General features: G+C 57.5%; 2 protein-coding genes across 2 annotated transcripts in view; one reads left to right on the plus strand and one right to left on the minus strand.

Moving 5' to 3' along the window:
• CRB2 (crumbs 2, cell polarity complex component) overlaps window positions 1-2071 on the plus strand; it is a 22008-nt gene extending 19937 nt beyond the window's left edge. Inside the window, exon 13 of the mRNA XM_025051232.1 lies at window positions 293-2071. Within this exon, the coding sequence (XP_024907000.1) occupies window positions 293-517 (225 nt within the window). The 3' untranslated portion in view covers window positions 518-2071. The remainder of the gene's footprint in view (window positions 1-292) is intronic.
• Window positions 2072-2813: 742 nt separating this feature from the next.
• The window catches only part of DENND1A (DENN domain containing 1A), a 428365-nt gene continuing 410763 nt past the window's right edge, over window positions 2814-20415 (minus strand). Inside the window, exons 20-21 of the mRNA XM_025051273.1 lie at window positions 6911-7169; window positions 2814-5865 (exon numbers count right to left, since the gene is read on the minus strand). Of these exons, the coding sequence (XP_024907041.1) occupies window positions 4705-5865; window positions 6911-7169 (1420 nt within the window). The 3' untranslated portion in view covers window positions 2814-4704. The remainder of the gene's footprint in view (window positions 5866-6910; window positions 7170-20415) is intronic.

Consider the following 20415-nt stretch of genomic DNA (forward strand, 5'->3'; position numbering starts at 1 on the left):
CGCACAATATTCACGTTTACGAAAAACCCCACGCACTGTGCTTCGCTTACCCTAAGTGTTCAATAAGTGTGTCTGCTCTCTCAGCCGGAACCCCTCTGTCACGCAGGAATCCCCCTGCAGCGGTCCCGACAAATGGCTTGTGACACCTGCTTGCATGCCCCCTGGGCCAGGTCTCTCAATGCCTCCCAGGGAGGCCTGTTACTAGCTCGCTTTCTCTGAGCAAGTCCTGGGCCCCCTTTCTCCTCACCTCCCTCCTCCCCAGTCTGAGGCCTCCTTGTCGCATCTCTTGCAGAAGGGCTTGCCGCTGCCGCTGCCATTCCCGCTGCTGGAGGTGGCCGTGCCCGCAGCCTGCGCCTGCCTCCTCCTCCTCCTCTTGGGCCTCCTCTCAGGGATCCTGGCAGCCAGGAAGCGCCGCCAGTCAGAGGGCACCTACAGCCCGAGCCAGCAGGAGGTGGCCGGGGCCCGGATGGAGATGGACAGCGTCCTCAAGGTGCCTCCTGAGGAGAGACTCATTTAGACCCGCCTGGCTGCTGGCTCCAATACCCATGAGGTCATGAATGATTTCTGCCTGGAGACCCAAGAAGGCCGCTTCCGGGAGCCTGTGGGGAAGTGGCCCATCCCTCCCGGGCCTTGGGGAGCTGCTGCGGGCACAAGATACCTGCTGGGGAACTGTCCCCTTTGCTGGCAGACCCCGTCTCTGCCCCATTGTGGACTGAGGCAAAGGGGAGCACTCAGGGCAGCAGAGGGCCTGGCGAGGCGGTGGACATCTCCATCGAACCTGCTGGGTTTTGCCTCGGCAAGTGTGTGGCTGTGCAGCGCCAGGCACACGTGAGTGTATTGAGTGTGTATGTGTACTAGGTGTGTGTGTGCAAGGTGTGTGTGTACCTGGGGACTGTCGTTCTGCAGATACTGCTGTGAATGTGCTGGGCGGGGCCCACGGCCACGTCCACATCTTTGCTGTGTGTACACGTGACTGTGTAGTAGGTGCCGGCCACCCCACGGAGGGGGAGGCTGGACTGTGGGGACAACTGTCATAGCTCTGGGGCAGGGCAACCCAAGGCTGCACATCCTCCAGGAGGCCAGGCCGGGGCTTGCCCAGGGACCAAAGCCCCAGCTCTGGAATCTTCTCCCACCTCTGGAGGCTGCCTATTGCCCTGGAGGCAGCTGGGAAATCAGGGGCAGGCCGTAGCCAGAGGGCAGGTGGGCTCCTGGCCCCCAGGACAAATGCTGCGTCGGGCAGATCTGTCTCTGCCTTGCGCCAGAGCCAGGCCCACTTGGGAACATAGGTCATGGCTAGGGCAGACCTGAGGAGCAGAGGACAGGCTGTTCGGGGGTGTCTGGGCTCTGTGCAGCCCCCACCTCAGGGCTGGTCATCTGTAGAATGGGGAAAGCAGGCCCTGCCTACCTCACAGGGTTGTTGTGAGGATTGGTGGGGACAATGGGGAAAGAACGCGAAGTCGTTAAATTCAGGTCTACTGTGAAGGGCCGTCTGTGTCTTCCTAAGGCATCAGGAACGGTTGTCTCCCCTGGCCTAAGTTGAGGGAAAGTGCTGGGCAAGGGTTCTCCCTGGGGGCGATGAGGAAGAAGCGACCCTTCCCCCACCCCCTCCAGTCCTCCCCAACACCTCCCGGTTCTCCAGCCCCTCGGACGCCACCGGCCAAGCTGCCTGCTCCTTCACCTGCAGATCAGTCACCTCTCGAAATGGCTGTGGGGAGGACTCGCAGGAAGCCCTCAGTTGTGTGCTGGGAACGCTGGGCCGCCTGTGTGTTGGGGCTGGTCCTGCAGACAGACAGATGCAGGATGAACTTGCTGCTTTGCTTCCAGTCTCTCCCCTGGTGGTCTTATCACACCGGGGGCTCTGAGGACCTGGCCTCCTCAGAGCTACACACAGTCCCTCTGTCCCTGACCTGGAGATGTAGCCTTTCATCCTTCCTGTTTCCCAGGCCAGTGCTTCCTGTACCGATTTGCCAAGGTCAGGAAGCCCCTTTACACTTTCGGATTGGAGGCTGACTTTCCCCAGCTCCTGGAGGCACAGGAGTCATATTTGAGGTGGAGCTTGTGGTGGTGGGGGTCGGGGAGAGAGAGGGGCTGAGACTGGTTGATGGGGGTGGGGGAGAGGGAGGGGGCTGAGACTGGCGGGTGAGCAGAGTCTGCTAGGAAGGGCCCTGAACACCAGGCTGAGGGGCTGGCTTGGTCCTTACCCTGCAGGAGGTGGGACGACCTTTCCCCCAGCTTTCTCTGTGACTCCTGGGAAAGTGGGGGCGGAAACTTCTGCTACCAACAACTTAGCCACAGCCAGTGCGCGGTTAGTTTAAGTCCCGGATTGGGCCGAACTTTGTCCTTGCAGACTCTGTGTTTATGTGGGACCCCAACATATAAAAGCTGGGCCATGCTTTTGGGGGGAGCCCCATGTTCTCCTTCGCTCCTGCTCCTAAGGCACCTGGCATTTTAAAGGGCAGCCCTGGAAGCAGGGGACATGGCCAGATGGTGGCTGTACTTCAACGCCCACTCTGGGTGCTTGGTCCAGAGCTGCCCAACCGACACAGACATCAACAGAGGTGCAGGTTCCGAGGCCCCGCCCCTTGCTAATGTGTGATCTGCGGGGTGAACATCCAGGTGTCCCCTTGAACTGCCTGGAGCCTGGGCGACCTGCAGCCCTGCTCCAATGGATACAGCAGGCCTGTGACCAGCCCACACTCAGGCCTTGCTTGGGTGTGGGCCGGGGGTCAAATCTCTCCCTGACTGCTTGGAGCTGAAGATGGCTGAGGCCTCCCCCCTCGCAAAGCTTTCTCAAGGACACAGTCATAACAGCCTTCTCCCCAAGAAGATTTTATTGAACGCACACACAAAATGCATCCTTGGGTTTGCAGATTCATTCCCGCAAGTGAAGAGAGAACAGCGCTCATGTGAGCAAGGAGCGCCGCCCCGGCCCAGCCAGGGGGGCCATGGGGTGGGCCCCATGTCCCTGCAGCCACCCAGGACCCCCTGACACATAACCTGCCCACCAGCTGGGCTGCCCCATCCCCCACGGGGTTCAGGGGTGTGTCGGAATGGGGAGGACTGGAATCTGTATGGAAACGCCCGAGTGCCCCGGAGGTACCCACATGGCCCAGTGATGACACACCTTCCTAGCCCCTCTCCCCAGGAAGTGAGCTAGAGAACACTCCTGAGCTTTAGAGAGACTTGCCTGAGGGGCCATAACAGACTCAGGAAGAGGCTGTGTGCTGGGTCAGCAGCTCTTTACACCCCATGTCAGAGCGAACCTCGAACCCCCGGGCCCACCCCTCCAGGCCTCACTGACCCATGGGAGGGGGTGGCCTCCCAGCTCCTCAGATACTGCCAAGGCTCCCTGGGGTTCTGGGACCTCCAGGGACCCCCTTGTCCCACCAGACACCGCTGAGACTGTGTCTGACCATTCACAAATAGGAAATGAGAAATCAGGTCAAAATGCTCACAATTTCCTGCATGTCTCAGATGGTTGTTTTCTTAAATGGTTGGGCCATATTTCAACTCGGTTTATTGAAACTAGTCAATTTTAAGATTCATCAAATCAATAAAGAGGAAAAGAAAGATAAAAGAAACAATAACATTTCAATTTAGCTTTGGTGACATTTGCCTCAGGAATTTCTTTGCTGGGGAGATCATGAGAGGCAGGCAGGGACGGGGTGGCTCCTCGCAGGCCTTTGCCTCCAGGCTGCAAGAAGCCAAGCTTGTCCACTCACCCGGGGCCTGGAGAAGGGGCTCAGTGCCCTGCTTCTTCCTGACCCCGGTAGCCCGAGTGGCTGGGACCGCGTCAGCCTGTGGCATGAAGCCTGGCCCTTCCCGTTGGAACCGGGGTGCCTGCTGCTCGGCTCTGCCCCAGCAGTCCCACACGACGTGAGACTGAGGTCCCATCTGAAAAAACACGAAAGACCAGGATCAAGGGAGAGGACTGGACAGCAAGACTCCAGCTTCCGACACCCTCAGATTTACCTGTTGCTATTTTTCCTTCCACAAATCAGAGTTGCTGGTGCTCCAGCCGCCACGCAGGGCTGGCCGGGGCTGGGTTTGGCTCTCACGAGGGAGGGATCTCAAGGACCCCTGAGTCCCCAAATCCCCACCAAACCAGAAACAGTTGAAGTTTGGGGTTGGGGTGGAGACTCACAAGAACAAGAGTGCGTATTGCTAGAAAGGGTGGGACATGCCCCGCCAGGTTGATCCTCCGGCCTGGGAGGAGGTTCCTAACTTCAAACTCTAAATGATGTGTGTCTCGTGCTCACACTGAGGGTACCACTGACACCTGTGCCCATCGAGGTGGGGTGTCCAGGGCCGGGCCACACACAGGAGAACAGGGCTCGGGAGGAGAGGCCTTGAGGAGGCTTCCAGAGGGAAGGCAGGTAGGACTGGTTGGGGACGGTCACTGGCCCAGCTGACCTACCTCTTTAGTGCAAAACCCCACAGAACAGCTGGGGAGGGTGGTGGTGGGTGGGATGGGCGCCCAGGAGCTGAGTCGATTCCCAGACCAGAACTGGTGCCCTTCTCCAGTGGCCGGACCTCAGAGATGGGCAGTGTGGAGGGAAGGAGGGACGGCAAGGGAGGGTCCCGCCCCTTCCCACCAGCAGAGCCTGGGCAGAAACAGAGCAGGGCCGGCCGCCTGGGAGCCGTGGCGTGTGCAGCACGTGCCGGGGAGCCAGGCCTCGGCCGCCCCGGCCCTCAGAGCCTGGCTCACTCGAAGGTCTCCCACTGCTTCCTGAGCTGCTCCACCGAGCCCGGGGCTGGGGCCGGGCTCACATCTTGCTTGGTTTTCTGTAGCAAATCCTCAAAGGGGTCTCTGGCCTCTTGAGTAGCAGAGGGCTGCAGTGCTGGCTCTAGGCCTTGGGGGGCTTTGGGAGGAAGGAGTTGGGGGTCTCCAGGCCTCAGGGACAGCCCCTGTTTGGCCTCAGCAGCCCTGGCACTTGAGCGAACCAGAGGCAACGTTCGGATCCTCGAAGGGGCGACTGTCGTGGGGCCCAGCGGCTGCAGGGGGCTGGTGTGGGCCCCCATGGGCATCTGGCCGAAGAGGTTGGGCATAGAGAGGGCGGACAGGCTGGGCTGAGCTCTATGTGGGGCGCAGAAGCCAGAACCGGACAGCAGGAAGCTGGGGGCAAGAGCTGGCCCCAGGGAGGCAGGAGGGGCCCCAAAAGGCCCGGCTGCTGCAGAGACAAGGGACATGGCGGGCAGTGTCGCTGGCATAGACGGGACAAAGGGGTTGAGTGACGGCTGTGGAAATGGGCTGGGTGTCCCTGCAGGGGTGAAGTTGAACTGGGGGGTGAATGGGGTGGCCACATTTGGGGCTCTAGGGCCCGGCGGGAGGGTACTGCCTGACCAGGCTGTGTTAAGTGGGTCCAGGAGGGCCAGCAGGGTGTCATTGTCAGAGGCTGCAGTCCCCGGAGTCAGGCCAAGAGGCTGGAGCAGTTTGGTGGGGCCTTGAGGGGCAGCGCTGGGGAACCTTTCCTGCTCGGCCTGCGGCCACTCTGATGAGAAGTCGCCGAGGGCAGCACCAGCAGCCGGAAGCTTGGCCGGGCGGGCGGTGGGGGGTGGGGGCACAATGCCCAACTCCGGGGTCTTCCTGCCCTGGGGCCGGGGAATGGTGATGCTGCCCAGCGCGGGGGTGGGCGCCACCTCCTTGTCGCCGGAGTTTAGGATGCTGTCCCGGTTCTGAGGCCTGCGGGGCAAGGCCAGGGAGTTCCCGAGCAGGACTGAGGGCTTCTCGGGAGAGGTGGCCAGGGGCTTGCTGCAGATGGCCATGTCATCTTGGCCCAGGCTCCAGAGCTTGTTGTACGGGTGGGCGAGCTTCAAGGCCACCGGCATCCCTCGGCTCCGCTCACTCCTGCTCAGGTCCAGCCTCTGTTGAAAGGAACAAGAGAGACAATGACCACAGACTGACCTGGGACAGACTGGGAGGCAACACATCCCCATCCCCACTCCCCTCCTGTGTCCCAGGCAGGGGGCTGATGAGTGCCCAGGGACTCAGAGCAGTTGGGGGCTCAGCCCAGGTCACCAGCAGAGTTCGGGTCTGTCTGGACTGGTCCAAGCCCAGGCAGTTCTCACTGTGACAGAAAGAGATGCCAGAGGAAGCCCCTGTCCATCTATGCCAGTGTTGCCCAGTAATTTTAGGAAAACGACTCTGTTTACTGACCATCTGTTGGCCGGGCCCTTTTTACTTTCCACAGTATGTGGGCATTTTCCATCACCTGTGAGCCCGAGAGGCAAGTGAGGCTCAGAGCCTGGGTGGAGGCACGGTGACGGCGGGGGAGACAGGACTGGGCTCAAGTCCCCGCTCTGCCACGCCCAAGGCCCACGATCTGGGCCTCACCCCCTTCTCTTGGCCTGGGGGGTGCACATGAGTCCCTGGGCAGTGGGAGCTTTGCGAGTTCCACAGTGTGACCCAGTACCTGCAGAGTCAGAGCCCCACTTGCAAGTGAAGAAACAGGAAGAGAGAGGGGACATGGGAGACCGGAAGTCACAGTATAAGGTCAGTGGTTACACACAAGTCGTCTAGAGCCGCGGAATGTTGATCCGGTCTCTCCAAGGAGCGTTCCTTGGTGGGGATGGGGGCAATCCCGGTTCCAGCAGGGGTCAAAGCCCTGCCCGGGGGTTGGGCTGGGTCGTGGGGGGAGCGGCCTGGAGCACCAGTCCACCTGTCTCTGATGCCAAAATGGAAGTGGGGGCAGATTCCCATCAGGCGTAGCATCTTCTCCAGGGATCACTGAGAAGTGGTCTGGCCGCTGGCCTGCCTGGCAGGGTTTGCGGTCGGACTGACCCGGTCAGCGTTGGTGGAAGGCCTTGGAAAAGTCCCTCGGTCTCTTTCACTGTCACATGGGGGGACCTGCCTCGTGTGGAAAGCCCCAGCCCCAGCAGGTGTCCACCCCGCGCCCACTCCACACCATACCTGATAGTCAAAGGTCCCTGGCTGTTCCCTCAGGTCTTTGGGTGTCCGAAGGTCCTCCAAGCTCTTGGCCTGGCCCAGTGGCTGCAGCGAGACCTCCACGTCCAGGTTGCCGAAGACGTCTTCCAGGAGGTCGATGCTGGAAGCCCGGTCGGGCGGGGCTGGAGCGGGGCGTGCAGGCTCCCGAGCTCGCTGCTCTGGGCTCTCTGCCTCATCGCCTTCTGCGCTGTCTGACTCCTTGAGTGTCCGATATGGCTGCGGCCTGGGAGGAGGCAGAGCAGGCTGGATTCTCCCACCCAGAACCTCCGAGGGAAGATCGGGCAGCCCCACCCCCGAGATCCTGGGGGACAGGAGAGTGCCCTGGGGTCCCCAAGTGCAGGAGTCTGGCAGTGGCATTCTGACAGACTTGGGGCTGAATTTGGGTTCTGCTGCTCACTGGTGGGACCCTGGGCAAGTCACTTTGCCTCTAACTCCCACTGGGGGGCCCAATGAGTTCCCCGCAAACATCTGGCCCATCAGATAACTGGCTAGTGGGCTCACGAGCCATTCAGACAAGGCACAAGGAATGGGACATGACTAGAAAGGCCGACGGGCGCATTCATTTCTAAACCCGCCGCCTGCACTCCCAGCCCCTGTGGCAGTCAGGTCCTGGGAATGGCTCATGGGAAACTCCCTAGGGCAGTTGCCCAGCACACCCCGGAATCCTAGGGGGAACCGTCTGGGCCTCAGCCTATGCCGACCTTGGTTCCAGCTGTGGTCACACCATCTCTGTTGTGGGACCTTGGACAAGTCACTTAACTTCTCCGAGCCTCAGCTGCTCCTCCCCTTCCAGAGTACACATCCCTTGCCAGTGGAGGTGGGCACTGTGCACTGCGGGCATGCAGAGGCTAAAAGCAGTCTGTGCATCCACACACCAAAACCTCACAGCCCACCCGGGCACGGGTGACAAAGCGTTCCTTCCTCACAAGCCTGAGCCCCAGGGCACCACGGTGCACGTGGGGAATGGTGCTGAATAAAGCCTGACCCCTAGTGGGGTCTGGGCCTGAGCAGCGTCCCTCCTCCTCTAACCACGAGGCTGGGGCTGGCTGGGGCCCCGGGGTCAGGCAGAGATGGCCCCCGGCTCTGGTGGAGCGGGGGAAGGCTGCCACCTGCTGGTCCCAAAGGCTCACTTGCGGGAACCTGGAAGGAGATGGACAGCGGAGGGTAGAGCGCTCAGTACAAGGCCTGGACTCGTGGCAAGGACTCCGCCAACCTGATATTTCGCTGAAGGCAACGCAAGAAGCAGTGAAGTCGACTCACACCCCTCCTTTAGAGATGAGGGGACTGAAGCTCAGAGAGGCTGTGTAACTCACCCTATGTCACACAGCACCTGGCAAGAGGTGGAGATGGAAGCCGAGCAGGAGAGACTTCAGAAGTCCCTCGCTCGCTGACTAAGCCATCTGTACGAGGAATTAAAGCCCCTTTAACCACGTTTCAAGGAGACTGAGAAAAGCCAGTGGGCTTCTTACACCTAATGAAATAGTATTCATTAAAAAGAACCCATTTCGTTTTGAATTAAGATGGGCCCTTCCTTTATAAACAAACACACACAAAACCCTATACTTTTCATAGGTCGTGGTTCAAGGAGCGAGCACTATCCATTACTTCAATACTTAAGGAACCAACAGATTAAAACAGACTGTGACCTGCTGGACTCTGTGGTGAAGGAGTCCTTGGACGTCACCCTGAGGGCCTTGACCTGCAACATGACTTTAAGTTGAATATTTCTTATTTCAACGAATCTATCTTTATGTTAACCAAGAGTTGAAATAATAATGGACACATTAAGAGTGCACCACCATAGATGTTATTGCTTAGGACGAGGCTAATTTTTAAAAGTTTTAAAAGAAAAATTTTAAAGAAGAAGATTTAACATACAGGAAAGGTGGACTTATTAAGCTCGGGCAACACTGACTCCAGCCATCACTAAGTGAGGGGATCGACTTGCCCCCGGCCATGGGTGAGCAGCTGGTAGCAGAAAGAGCCAGAACCCTCCTACCCCGTGGGGACAGTGGCAGGAGCGGAGCTGTGGGTTTATGAGGTACCCCGAGGAAGCTGCCGGCCCAGACCAGGAGGAGGAGCTGGGAACAGGAGATGGCGGGGGAGAGGCCCCTCTCCTGTAAACGCTGCGAGTTCACTCCCGGGGTGTGTGTGTGTGGGGGGCGGGTGTTGTGGGCCCCTTGAGTGTTCAGCAAAGGGCAGATCTCTTCCTTTAAAAGCTCCCATTAAAAACATTACAACCTTGTAACAAATAGACAGACAAACCTTGTCCCTTTGCTCAATCCCAGCTCGGAAAAACTTGTGAGTAGAGTGGCAAAAAATGGCAAAAAAGGGGAACTAGAAAGGCTTAATTTTGGGGGGAGTGATGGCTGGACTGTGGTGAACTTTTTAAATTCCACTTTATAACTTATATGAGGCTGAGGTTATAAATGATAATGATAAAAATTACTTTAAAGTCAGGCAGATCGGTGAAACATTCGGATCTGCCAGCATTAACATACACATTCCACAGCAACAACTTTTTCTTTTTTTAAAACTTAACACCTGACCCTCCGACTCCATGGCTTTCTAAGAGGCGCCGGGACAAAGGACCTGGGTGGGCCTCGCCGGCCGGGCTAATCGTAGCCGTCGATTCCATTAACAATCAAGTTCATTTTCCCCGAAACGTGTTCCTATCTCACACCTTTACGGCCGTGTCACCCTGTCCCCTCCCTCCACTTTCAGAGCCTCCGTGGGGCTGGCAGAACGAACGTCCTGAGAAGAGGCACCCAGAGGTGGCATTCGCCCTGCAAGTTGGCACCGGAAGGCGGCAGCTCCAGACGCCCCGCCCGCCCCTTCCCCCAAGTGGCCCCGGAGAGTCACCAAGCCCGGCTCAGGGAAATGGAAGAAGGAAGGAGTGACCATTCAAAGGGAGCGGAGAAGAAAAGGCTTTCGGTGAAGCCAGAGCTCGGGCCCTCTTCCGGCTGGCATTCATCGTCAGAGGAGTCTTCGGAGAGGAAGACCGCATAGTGTCGCAAGGGCTTTACCAGGCTGGGGCAGAGGAAGACAAGAGAGAAGAGAACAGTTAGGAGGCGCCCTCGGAACGAACGCGCGTGGCGGGGGCGGGAGGAGGCCTCTGGGCTCGCGGCCTGGCCCGGGCTTCCCTCCGCCAGCCGGGGGTGGAAGTGCCCTGCAGAAGGCCGGCGGGCCCCAGGGGCAGGAAGCTGGTCCCAAACAAAAAAAGCCATGGGCTTTGCCACATGCGTCAAGAGCCTTAAACACACGATCTAGTCATCTGTGACCTGGGAATCCCACTTCCATTTCGATAACCCTACAGGTAGCAAAGAATCACGCACATAGATGTTCATCGTGGCTACGTTTATAACATTACAACAGGAAACCACCTAAATTTCCAGCAATGGGAAGCCGGTGGAGTCAATTATAGTACAGTATCCTCCCATTAACTATAACGTCTATAAAGGAAAACGGAAAAATCAGGATGCAGAATTGCAAGTGTATCGCATTCTCTCTCATCTACTCAACGGACAAGCGCATAGAAAAAAGACTGGAAAAGTATATGCTTAAATAAATGCCGAGGCTCGCTCGCGTGGGTATGCGTGATTCCCCGCCTCGCCTCTTTTTATTTTTCTGATTTTTCTATGTTTTCTACAACGCGCATATCCATTTCAGTAATCAGGAAAAAGTAAAAAATCAGGGAAGAAAGAGCCCCATGGAAGAGCACTCGTGCAAGGCCCCTTTCTGATGAGAGGCCGCTCTCCGGCGTCTCCCTCAGATGCCTCTTCAGAGAGTCTTTTTCATCCGTGATGTGGAAATTAAATATTCATTGTTATAAAAAATACATCTCCCTTGTCAGCCACCTGTGAGCTCTACCTCTGTAAACACAAACACACACACAGCCCAGAGAAACTCCACGCGCTCCCATGAATTATCCACTGACCAGGGCCCCCGGGAGGCCTGTGCTTGCAGAGCGGAGCTGGACCAGGCAGACCTCGGTGCAAATCCCAGCCCTGCGGCCGCTGATCAGACACACGGTGGGGGGTGGGTGGTCCAAGCCTCTGCCTTGTATGGCAATCTGGGCACATGCCAAGGGTCCCTGGGGACGATGGTGAAGTTTGGGGACAGGGTGAGTAGGAGATACTGGGGTACCTGGTGGGGGCTGTCTCCTCTTCCCCCAACCCCAGCCAGAGCAGTCTCCTTTCTCTGCTTTATAGGATGCGATTCCTTTCAGCTTTTGTTTCAAGAAAAAGCAACATGTCCAAAAAACGCATGCGGGAACCATGCTTGGAGGGACAGCCGCTGCCCCTGGGAGGCTGGGAGAGTGGATTGTGACCGGCCTCTGCTACGATCTGCCCTCACTGGTGCTAAGCCAGTGGTCACCCAGGAACACGCTGTTCTTTCAAAAGCAGAGCCAGAGCTGGCTCCCGGGGCCGCGGGGCTCCCAGCCCTTTTACACCGGACCTCTGCGTGTCTGCGTGTCTGCGCGTCTGCGGGTCTGCGCGTCCACCCTGGAACTTAGCCAGGCAGAGCTCTGTCCTCATACTTGCCCAGGGTTGCACACAGGAAGGTGGCGGGTCCCAGAGACAGCGTCAGCCCAGGTGGAGCATTTTCCTCTGGAGTCGGGAGGGCAGGAAGACTTCGCTGGCAGAAATGTGCCCTGGCCACCCTCGGGACCAGGCTGCCCGGCTCCTCCACATCCACCAGGACATAAAACAAGGCAGAAGGGCCACTCTCCACCCAGCCGCTGGACAGACCCCTGTTCTGAGTCAAACCCGACCTTGTCACTCCTACTTAACACCTGCAGACCTCCTGCTCAGTTGAGAATCCGCAGCAATTGGTTGTGTGGCGAGTAAATCCTCTGAGTAGAGCGTTAGGAATCACGTTCAGATTGCATCACGACTTTCTAGCTGGGCGGGGGTGAGGGCTGCAGAGCGGCAGGGCCACGTCCGAGCTGCAAGCCGGGCAGACACCGAGCTGCGCACCTGGCCCTGTCCACCTGTGCGGCCTCCTCCCGCTTCCTCCAGCACGCCACCTGCCTGCTGTCTTTGCCTCGTGCACTGACTGCTCTTCGGTCTTGGAAGATTCAGCCCACACGGCAGTCCTAGAAAGTCTCCCTGGAGCTCCCAGCTGGGGCCTTCTCTCGATGGTTAGCTTCCTGGGCTGTGTGTTTTAGCGCTTCATTGATACCATTTAATCTCCTGCAATTCTCTGAGTTGGGCTCCTTAAGGGCAGCGGCCTGGCTCATGCTTCTCTTCACGCCCACCTGGGCACAGAGTTGCATCAGCGCGATGGACGTTTGCTGATCGAATGAATGAAAGGAGGCGCGCTGTGGAGACAGGGCGCCCCCCATTTCACCCATCTTCCTGGAGCCCCGACGCAGCGTGGGTGCCTCTCAACAGCTTGTGGCCGCAGGATAAAAGCTCCTCATCTGTCCTCTGAGATGCTGAGATCTGTAGAACGGCACCACGTTTGGGGGTGAGGGTATTCAGGGGAAGGTGAGAGTCTCAGAAAAATGTTTAAAATCCTATCCGCACAGAGGCACCGTGCCAGGGGCTTTACTTTATTATCCCTCCCAACGGCCTAGCAGGAAGGAATCTCTGTACCGACTTCATAAAGGACGAGGCTGTCATTAGTCCATCTGTCCACCTGTCCATCTACACCTCCGACCGCGAAGCACTTCCTGAGTGCTTGTCGTGAGCAGACCCAGTACTGGCTGCACACTGGGAGTCAGTGGCGAAGGAAAGAAAGGGGACCCAGTGACCCGGCCAGGAAGTGATGAGCAGGGATCCCAGCCTGGGATCCTCACTCGTGCGTCAGCCAGGCTGGTGACAGATGGACACGAGGGGACGCACATCTCTGCTTGGGTCAAACCGAATGAGGCTCTTGGGTAGCCCTCCAATCCATCTTGCATGCTTTTCCAACATCCACCCAAGCATGGCCCCCTCCCCTGGCTTCGACAAGAAGGCAGAGATCACACGGCTTGGCCCATGAGCCACGAAACCTGCCAGCCACGTCTGTATTCACGTAAGAGCGGAGAGCCTGTGTGCCGGGATGGACCTTGGCTTCGTCAGTTCACGTCCCTGTCCAAAGCCGGTCCCCGCTCCCCGCCCCCGACGGGTGTGACCACGGAGCAGGGCTGGGGGGCGGGGGGAAGGGAGGGGGAAGAGAGGGGGCCTCGGTGTCAGGCTCTCCCTCCAGCAGGCTCTCCTGGCCAGGCCTGGCTGCTTGGCACTGGCTTCAGTAAGAGGCCCTGGGTGTCTCTGGAACACCCTGTCTGTCTCTTGAGAATGACGGAGCACCCATGTGAGAACTCGGCCACGTGGTTTGCTCAGACCAGAGTGTTTTCAGGTCCAGGCTTCGGGCCACGTGGATAATGACACGAGCAGCACTTACAAGTGTTAGGCTAAATGCCGTCTGTACAGCTTCTCCTTAAGTCCTTATCACATCCTCGTTTTTCAGATGAAGAAGCCAAGGCTCAGGGATGGCGAGTCACTTGCCCAGTGTCACACAGCAACGAAAGGGAGAGGCGGAAATCCTCCTTTTCCTGACTCCGCGCCACTTTGTGATCCCGCCTCCTCGGTTTTGTGGCTCTAAAACCACGAAACGAGGGGTAGTGTGTTTCCCCCTTCCACTTTTAAGAAAAGGTGAGATCTCCAAAATAAACTTAAATTCGGTGGCTCACGTTCTCCCGTGAAACACCGAGTCAGATATTTGTCAAGAGATCAAGGAGGAACCGTCGAAAATGTCCAGGTTTTAAATTTTTTATTAGCTTAAGGCGGAATATGAAAAAAAAAAAAAAAAGAGAGAAAAAAGTGCACCTCTTCCCTCATTAACCCAATTCAGCTACTACCCTGCGGTCTGCCACCCACCACGTGCCTGGATTTTTATCGCACACAAAGAGCTGTCTGCGAGGAGGCAGGTCACGGCGAACTTGGCGACCCGGCGAGGGCTGCCGGCGTCCCGGCGGGAACGAAAGGCCCGCTGTCCATCAGACCCCGTCGCGTGCCGCGGCTGCCTCCACCCCATCTCGGCACGGAGTTCCCAGGCAGATGACTTCCCGAGCCCTTTCTAACGTCTGGCGTAACGTGTCGCCGGCTGGCGTGTGCGTGTGGCAGCGGTGACAGGCGCGGCTGGTCCTTTTTAAATGCCATGTCAGAGACGCGGCGTCAGGGACCGGGGACGTGCTCCGTGGCTCTCTGGCGCGCCGGGATCGCAGGGGCTTATTTTTTAATGAGGAAGATCTGCATCTCGAGAGTTTTTTTTCCCTTTTTTTTTTTTTTTCATGTGTCACATCGCGTGGACAAATCAGCAGCACGTCACGCTGGCCCAAAATGAAATGCTGACAAATGTAGATATTTCAAATTTAATTGACATTTAAATGTACTTGAGATAAAGAAGGGGAAAAAAAAATCAGCAAGGACTTGGTCTCCGGAGGTAATGAGTGAAGCTGGTGATCGTTTCTAAAAGGATCATTTCACTCCAGTGCAAAAGATCTTTACTTTGTAAATGCGTCGGCCGCTCTGGCGTCCTGATTACGTGGCTCCTGTGGGGCCGATGAGCAGGGAAGGGCCCAGCACGAGGCCAGGTCCCGCCTCCGCGGTGGGTGCCAGTCTGTCCAGCCAGCCTTCTAGCATCCCCTACTTCCCAGATGACCTCGGGCAAGTCATTTTACCTCCCTGAATCTCCATTTCCTGTCTGTAAAATGGGAATTCTGCAGGCTTCCTCATGGTCTTATACGAGTTGAATGAAAATACTCCTGAAGGGCTTTGCACGGCACCTAATGCACAGTGAACATTCGATAACCATCCACACGCTGCATTCGCCTGCCAAGACATTTCAGGCGCTTTCATCCTGTGCGGCGTGGCCCCTGCGTGTTCAAGGACGCAGAGGGCAGTCCTTGCCTTCATAGACCTTCCCGGTTCATGCTGCTGGTCCCAGCTGGGCATGTCAGTACAGCAGACTCACCTGAGAGCCCGGCGTCCATGCTTTCCCTCCATCGCCAGGATGTGGGGCCGACACTTTAGACCACACCTTGGCATGCGCACAGGTTAGAACAACAGCAGGCGCCTCTGAAGCAGGCCAGAGGGGTCTCTGGGGGAAAAAGCTCGGTGCAGGACGCACAGAAGCAGCTCCAGCTGGAGCTGATCCTTACGTGACCTGGGCTAAGGGCCAGGGCTGTTCTCAGGGAGGAAGAACTGGAGACAGACGTGCTGGACGTAGGATCTTTGCACTCAGATGCATGTGGACATCCACTTAAAAACAGTAACGAGAGAACCACTGCTTCAACGAGTCATGATCACCAACGGGAGGGTGTCTTCCTGTCGGGAGAACTGGTCTAAGTGTGAGACCAGGTCCTTCCCACCCCACTGGAGAAGTACTCTGCCAGGGCGCAGTGTGTGTGTGTGGGGGGAAAAGCACCTGGCTCCCTTGGGAGGTGACATGGGGCTGGAATTTCAGTCCTGAGCATGGCAGAGGCTGCGCAGTGGCCTGGAGGGGTCTCTGTGGAGGAGGGGGCACAGGGGCTTGGGGCTGGGGTGGGGCTGGCAGGGACCAGGCGGTGGAGGGTCTTGAGCCCCCATGAGGGTGGACGGCCATGTGCAAGGTTCGGGGCGATGTGAGGGCTGGGCAGGCAGCAGAGAGGCCTTCCTGGCTTGGCCCCAATCGCCCCTCTCTTGGGTTGGCTGTGCCCTTTGCCTTTCCAACCTTCATTCATCCATCTTTAAACTATTTATCAACCTGTACGCGCATTCATTCATTCCCGCGGTCAACGAAAACAGCTAGTGTCAGTTTCACACATCGCGCCCACATCCCAGATGCCCCGAGCAGTCAGTCCTTCCTAGGCCAGCGGGTACCCTCACTGGTGGAGGGGCCCCGGACAGGCCGCGGGCTTCGCTCCACTTCCCCACGCTGCAGACCCTGCTGGCGAGAAGAGGGGGTGGGGACCCCTTGGCAGCACTTTTCCTGCCTGGAAGAGAAATTGTGAAGAACAACTGTCCCTCACCTGCAGACGGCCTCTGCTTGCCAGGAGCCCGTCTTCGCTGGGGACCGTGGCGGCGGTGGTGGGGTGTGGTGGGGTGTCTGGGGAGAAAGCAGTGGGCGTGGAAGTGAGACCCAGCGGACTCAGGTCACTCCACTCGGTGTTAGAGCCTCGGCCCCTCCTGGCTGAACGGGCTGACAGTGACCGGGAAGGCTTCTGGGGTGGGGGGAAGGCTAACTGATGACCGATGTGAAAGTGCAGGGCCTGGAACAGGCACGCGAGAGACGGTGACAGGGCATCTATGACACGGAGGCGGCTCGCTTGTGACAGCACAGCCTTCAGAGGTGACTGAAATCTGAGATCGGTAATGTCTCGAGGCTGGAGCACCTTTCCTGGGCACCCTAAAGGCTTGATATTTCAGCTGGATTGTGCCCTGACTGTGTCCCGTTGTGACAGCTCCTGGGAAAGGTCCCTCCCCGCCGAGTGGCAGGCAGACGCGGTTGGAGACTGGGGGGGGCCTGAGTTTTCCTGGGTGGCTGCACATCCCCGGGGGCTCCTTGGCGGTTCCTGCTTTTCCATTCTGGGCTCGGGCTCTGCATCTGGCTTCTGGTTGGGCTCTGTCCTCAGGGCCCAGAACCCACTGTGAGAGAGGGGAGGGGGCCTGAGTTAGGTCAGGAGCCTCCCGCCTTGCTAATTGGGTCTGTGGCCTTCTGCTCGGGTGTTTGGACTCCCAGCCGCTCAGGGAGTGGGCCCTGGCAGCCTGCCAGGGGGTGGTACCCAGACAGCTGTCCCTGCCCCCTGGGGCCCTGAGCCCAGCTGGCATCCTGGAGACTTGCTCCTAGGGCTGATCGCAGTTTCTGGCAACTAGAGGGACAGGGGAGGTGCTGGTAGCTTCATAGTCACATCCTAATCACACCTGGCACATAGTAGGTATTCTTTACACTTTGTAGTTGTTACTGATCCCTGTCCCCCACTCCCCCCATCTCCAGGGTGCTGGGCTGTAAGCTTCAATCTGTCTTCAGTGATTCCTTTGATCATTCATTCAGTAAATGTCCCTGAGCAGAGGCCTGGGCTAGTTACGTACACACGGCTCTGCCCTAGAGCTCGCAGACTGGCATGCATGCTGTGTGTGCACACCTGTGTGTGACCTGGAACCTACAACACGGTAGGTCAGTGCCACCTCAGGGGAATCGCAGGCGTGGAAGCTTCAACCTGTCTTCAGTGATTCCTTTGATCATTCATTCAGTAAACGTCCCTGAGCAGAGGCCTGGGCTAGTTACGTATACACGGCTCTGCCCTAGAGCTCGCAGACTGGCATGCATGCTGTGTGTGCACACCTGTGTGTGACGTGGAACCTACAACACGGTAGGTCAGTGCCACCTCAGGGGAATCGCAGGCGTGGGAAGGGGGAGGCGGCCGGGGAGTGTCAGGTTGGCAGCAGCTGCTGCAGGGGATGGCAGAGGGGAGACTGGCTAACTTAGGGTGCCAGTGTGGCTACGAGCAGGTTCCCAAGTCACGTCCCCTGGAATGTTGACAGGCATTGTGTTTTAAAGAAGATGGCAAACGGGGTCTGGCCCGGGTCCGCCAGATGCCGCAGCCCTGCCCGGGCACCAGGCCGCCGCCCCGCAGAGCTCGCTGGCCACGCCCCGTCGCAGCTCTGGGTCTGTCAGCGGGAAGAGGCTCTGCCTCTGTCACGAGCCACCGCCAAGGCTGAGCCGAGCCCAGGTCTTGGGGAGACCGGAGTAGCACATCACGCCACTTTTTGCCAGAGCGTGTGAGCAACTGGCCTGAAGAGATACAACTGCGAAGTGTTCTGAGACCAGGTCTTTGGGCAGAACTCTCACCGAATGCTTCTGGCAGCTTCTTCTTATCTTATTTTAATTTCCTGGGACTTTGGGTACTGGGGTCACGCAGTGCAATTCAGATGATCAGACTCCAATTCCTAAGCAGTGTGGGCCGGCCCTCTGGTGTACAGACCGTCTGCCCAGGGGCACAACCCGCAGGATTTCCCCTCGGCCACAAGGATTTCTAATGCCAGCCCCACGGCCCTCCAGGTCTCCCAGGCCTCCCAGGCTCAGACTCCCAGGGAGTCTGCAATTTTGGGGGGTGTAAAGTGGTACAGTTTTTTTTATAAAGTTATTTAGCAACATGGAGCAGAAATCTGCCTCGATTACTGGTTTAGGGTGTAGGCTCTGGAGTTAGAGAGACATATTTGCAGCTGAGCTCTGCCACTAACTGGCTGCGTGACCAAGGGCAGTAACCACCTCTCAGAGTCTCCGCTACTTCTTCTACAAAACTGAGCTAATGACGCCTGCTCTCCCCCCGCCCCCGACTTCTCGTGAGGATTAAGCGAAGCGTGGACGCAGAGTGTGCAGCACGTTAACGTTCTCGGTTAACGGCAGTGGTTCATCATCCCATTTCTTATAATGATATAAAATAAAAAAGACGCTTGGAGAACAAGGACATTTCCTCTGGCACTTTTCACGTGCGTGAAAACCTGGAACAAGCTACAGATCCAACGTGAGGGTGAGGCAGGCCATGCACACATACAGGACGGGACCTTCCGTAGTCACCATCTGGGGTCACAATGTGAGGACACGGGGACAGTCTGTAGGGTGGGATTTTATAAGGAGGCTGCAGAAAGGCTAATTAGCAGGTGAAGTAGTGGGATTCATATTGAACTTGTCTCTTCCCTAATTTCCAGGCTGTCTATAAGGCTATGGGTTAATTTTTACAAACAAAATTGTTTGGAAAAAAAGCAGATTTTGCAGGGATCAGGCCAGAGGGGTGAGCAGGGCAATGGCTTGTGGGCCCCTGGTGGCTGAATCTGGACCATTCTTACTTAGTACAATGAAACATCAAACGACTGGCCAGTCAAGACGCGTGTGACCGGGGAGTGCTGTCTCACCCACCAGAGGTGGAACAAACGTGAGCAGCTGCAAGAGCTCAGGCTCTGCAGCCGGGCAGGACGGGGGGTGTCTCGGCCTCGCTGACCGCCAGCCCCTCACCCAGTCAGACTCAGAAGACAGCCAGACCCTTCTGGGCTGTGAAGATGAAATGTGGTGGGGCTGCCATGTAACTAGCTCCTGCGGTGACCCCAGTGACACTGTGGAGACTCCGGCCCTTGACCCCCACCGCAGGGAACGAACGCCAGCCTGGCGACCGGCTGGTCACTCCCTGCCCTTGGCCTCCGTGCATGGTCCTGAACACAGAACTGCCTTTCGGAGCGTGTTATCAGCTCCTTTCCAGCATCACGGGAGTTCCCCTAGCCCTGACGAGCCGAAAGGAAAATAAGCTGGGGCCTGGCAGCCACGCACGCTGTGGTTGAAACACCCAAGGGCCCGAAACACCCAAGGGCCACTGTGAACCTCCCTGTGCCCACCAGGGCCACCATCGTCCTCGCCACTCAGAGTAGCGCAGTCATAATTAGCTTCTTAACAGAAAGCCTGGATGGCACAGAAGAAAGGGCCAGGCCTCTGTCACCAGCTGACCCCACCATCTTCTAGCACGGAGACCTCGGGCGAGTTACTGCAGGTGTCTGAGCCTCCGTTTCTTTATCTGTTAAATGCGAAAGCCACCACCTATCTGTCCCAATGTTAAGACATACTCAGTAAATGCGTCTCTTTCCTTCCCCAGGTGGACACACTCAGGTGCCAGTGGACACTGCTTCTTTGGCAGGAAAAGGACCGAACGGCTCTGGTTCCCAGCTCCAGGGAACAGGAGAGAAAGGGTGGCATGTGGGGACAGGTCACCTTAGGACATGGAGCTGTCTCTCTAGGCAAAGCCATAGCGACAATGGACCCCATGGGCAGCAGAGTGTGACTGAGAGAACAAAATCAAATGTCACCTGGAGTCCTGGGCCTGCTCCTTTCGAACCGGGTGACCCTGAAACACTGTGGTCAAATGCACTCTCTGCGCCCGGGTTCCCATTCTGCGGGAGGAGACGTGAACGCCGGCCGCGCGGGGCCTAGAACACACGAGGTGCTCGACTCCACCGGCTGCTAACTGGCCTGACGCCTGGACCTGCTGCCTGGTCCCTCCTAACCCTCACTCTTGCCCTGGGGAGCGCTCAGGGCATTCCACCGGCCCTGACCTGCATAATAACGGAAGTAGCTCACATTTCTTGAGGAGCAATAGACACGGAATATTAATCAGCTAATGTTAACTCAAAAACAAAGGGCATGCTTTTCCCGGAATCCTTCCCAAGGGTTCTTCCAATTGCCGCCAAATGGTTTTCAGGGGCCAGGACCCACTGGTTCAGGAAGAAGACTTGACACAGGAAGAAATTTCATTCGGGGCAAATGTAAGTCAACAGGAGAGTCAGCATGGAGAGGCTCTTTAAAGGCTCGCACTTAGTAGGTTTTCAAAGATATCTGCCGAATGAATGGGTGCACAAAGGGACAGATGGACATCATCTGGGAAGGAAAAAATGGACTTCAGTGGGTAGACTGGCTGGGGAGCTTGTGGCAGATGCGCCTGGGCCTTGATGAATTCC

Source organism: Pteropus alecto, unplaced genomic scaffold (genome assembly GCF_000325575.1).
Source record: "Pteropus alecto unplaced genomic scaffold, ASM32557v1 scaffold67, whole genome shotgun sequence".
In the NCBI taxonomy this organism is placed as follows: Eukaryota; Metazoa; Chordata; class Mammalia; order Chiroptera; family Pteropodidae; genus Pteropus; species Pteropus alecto.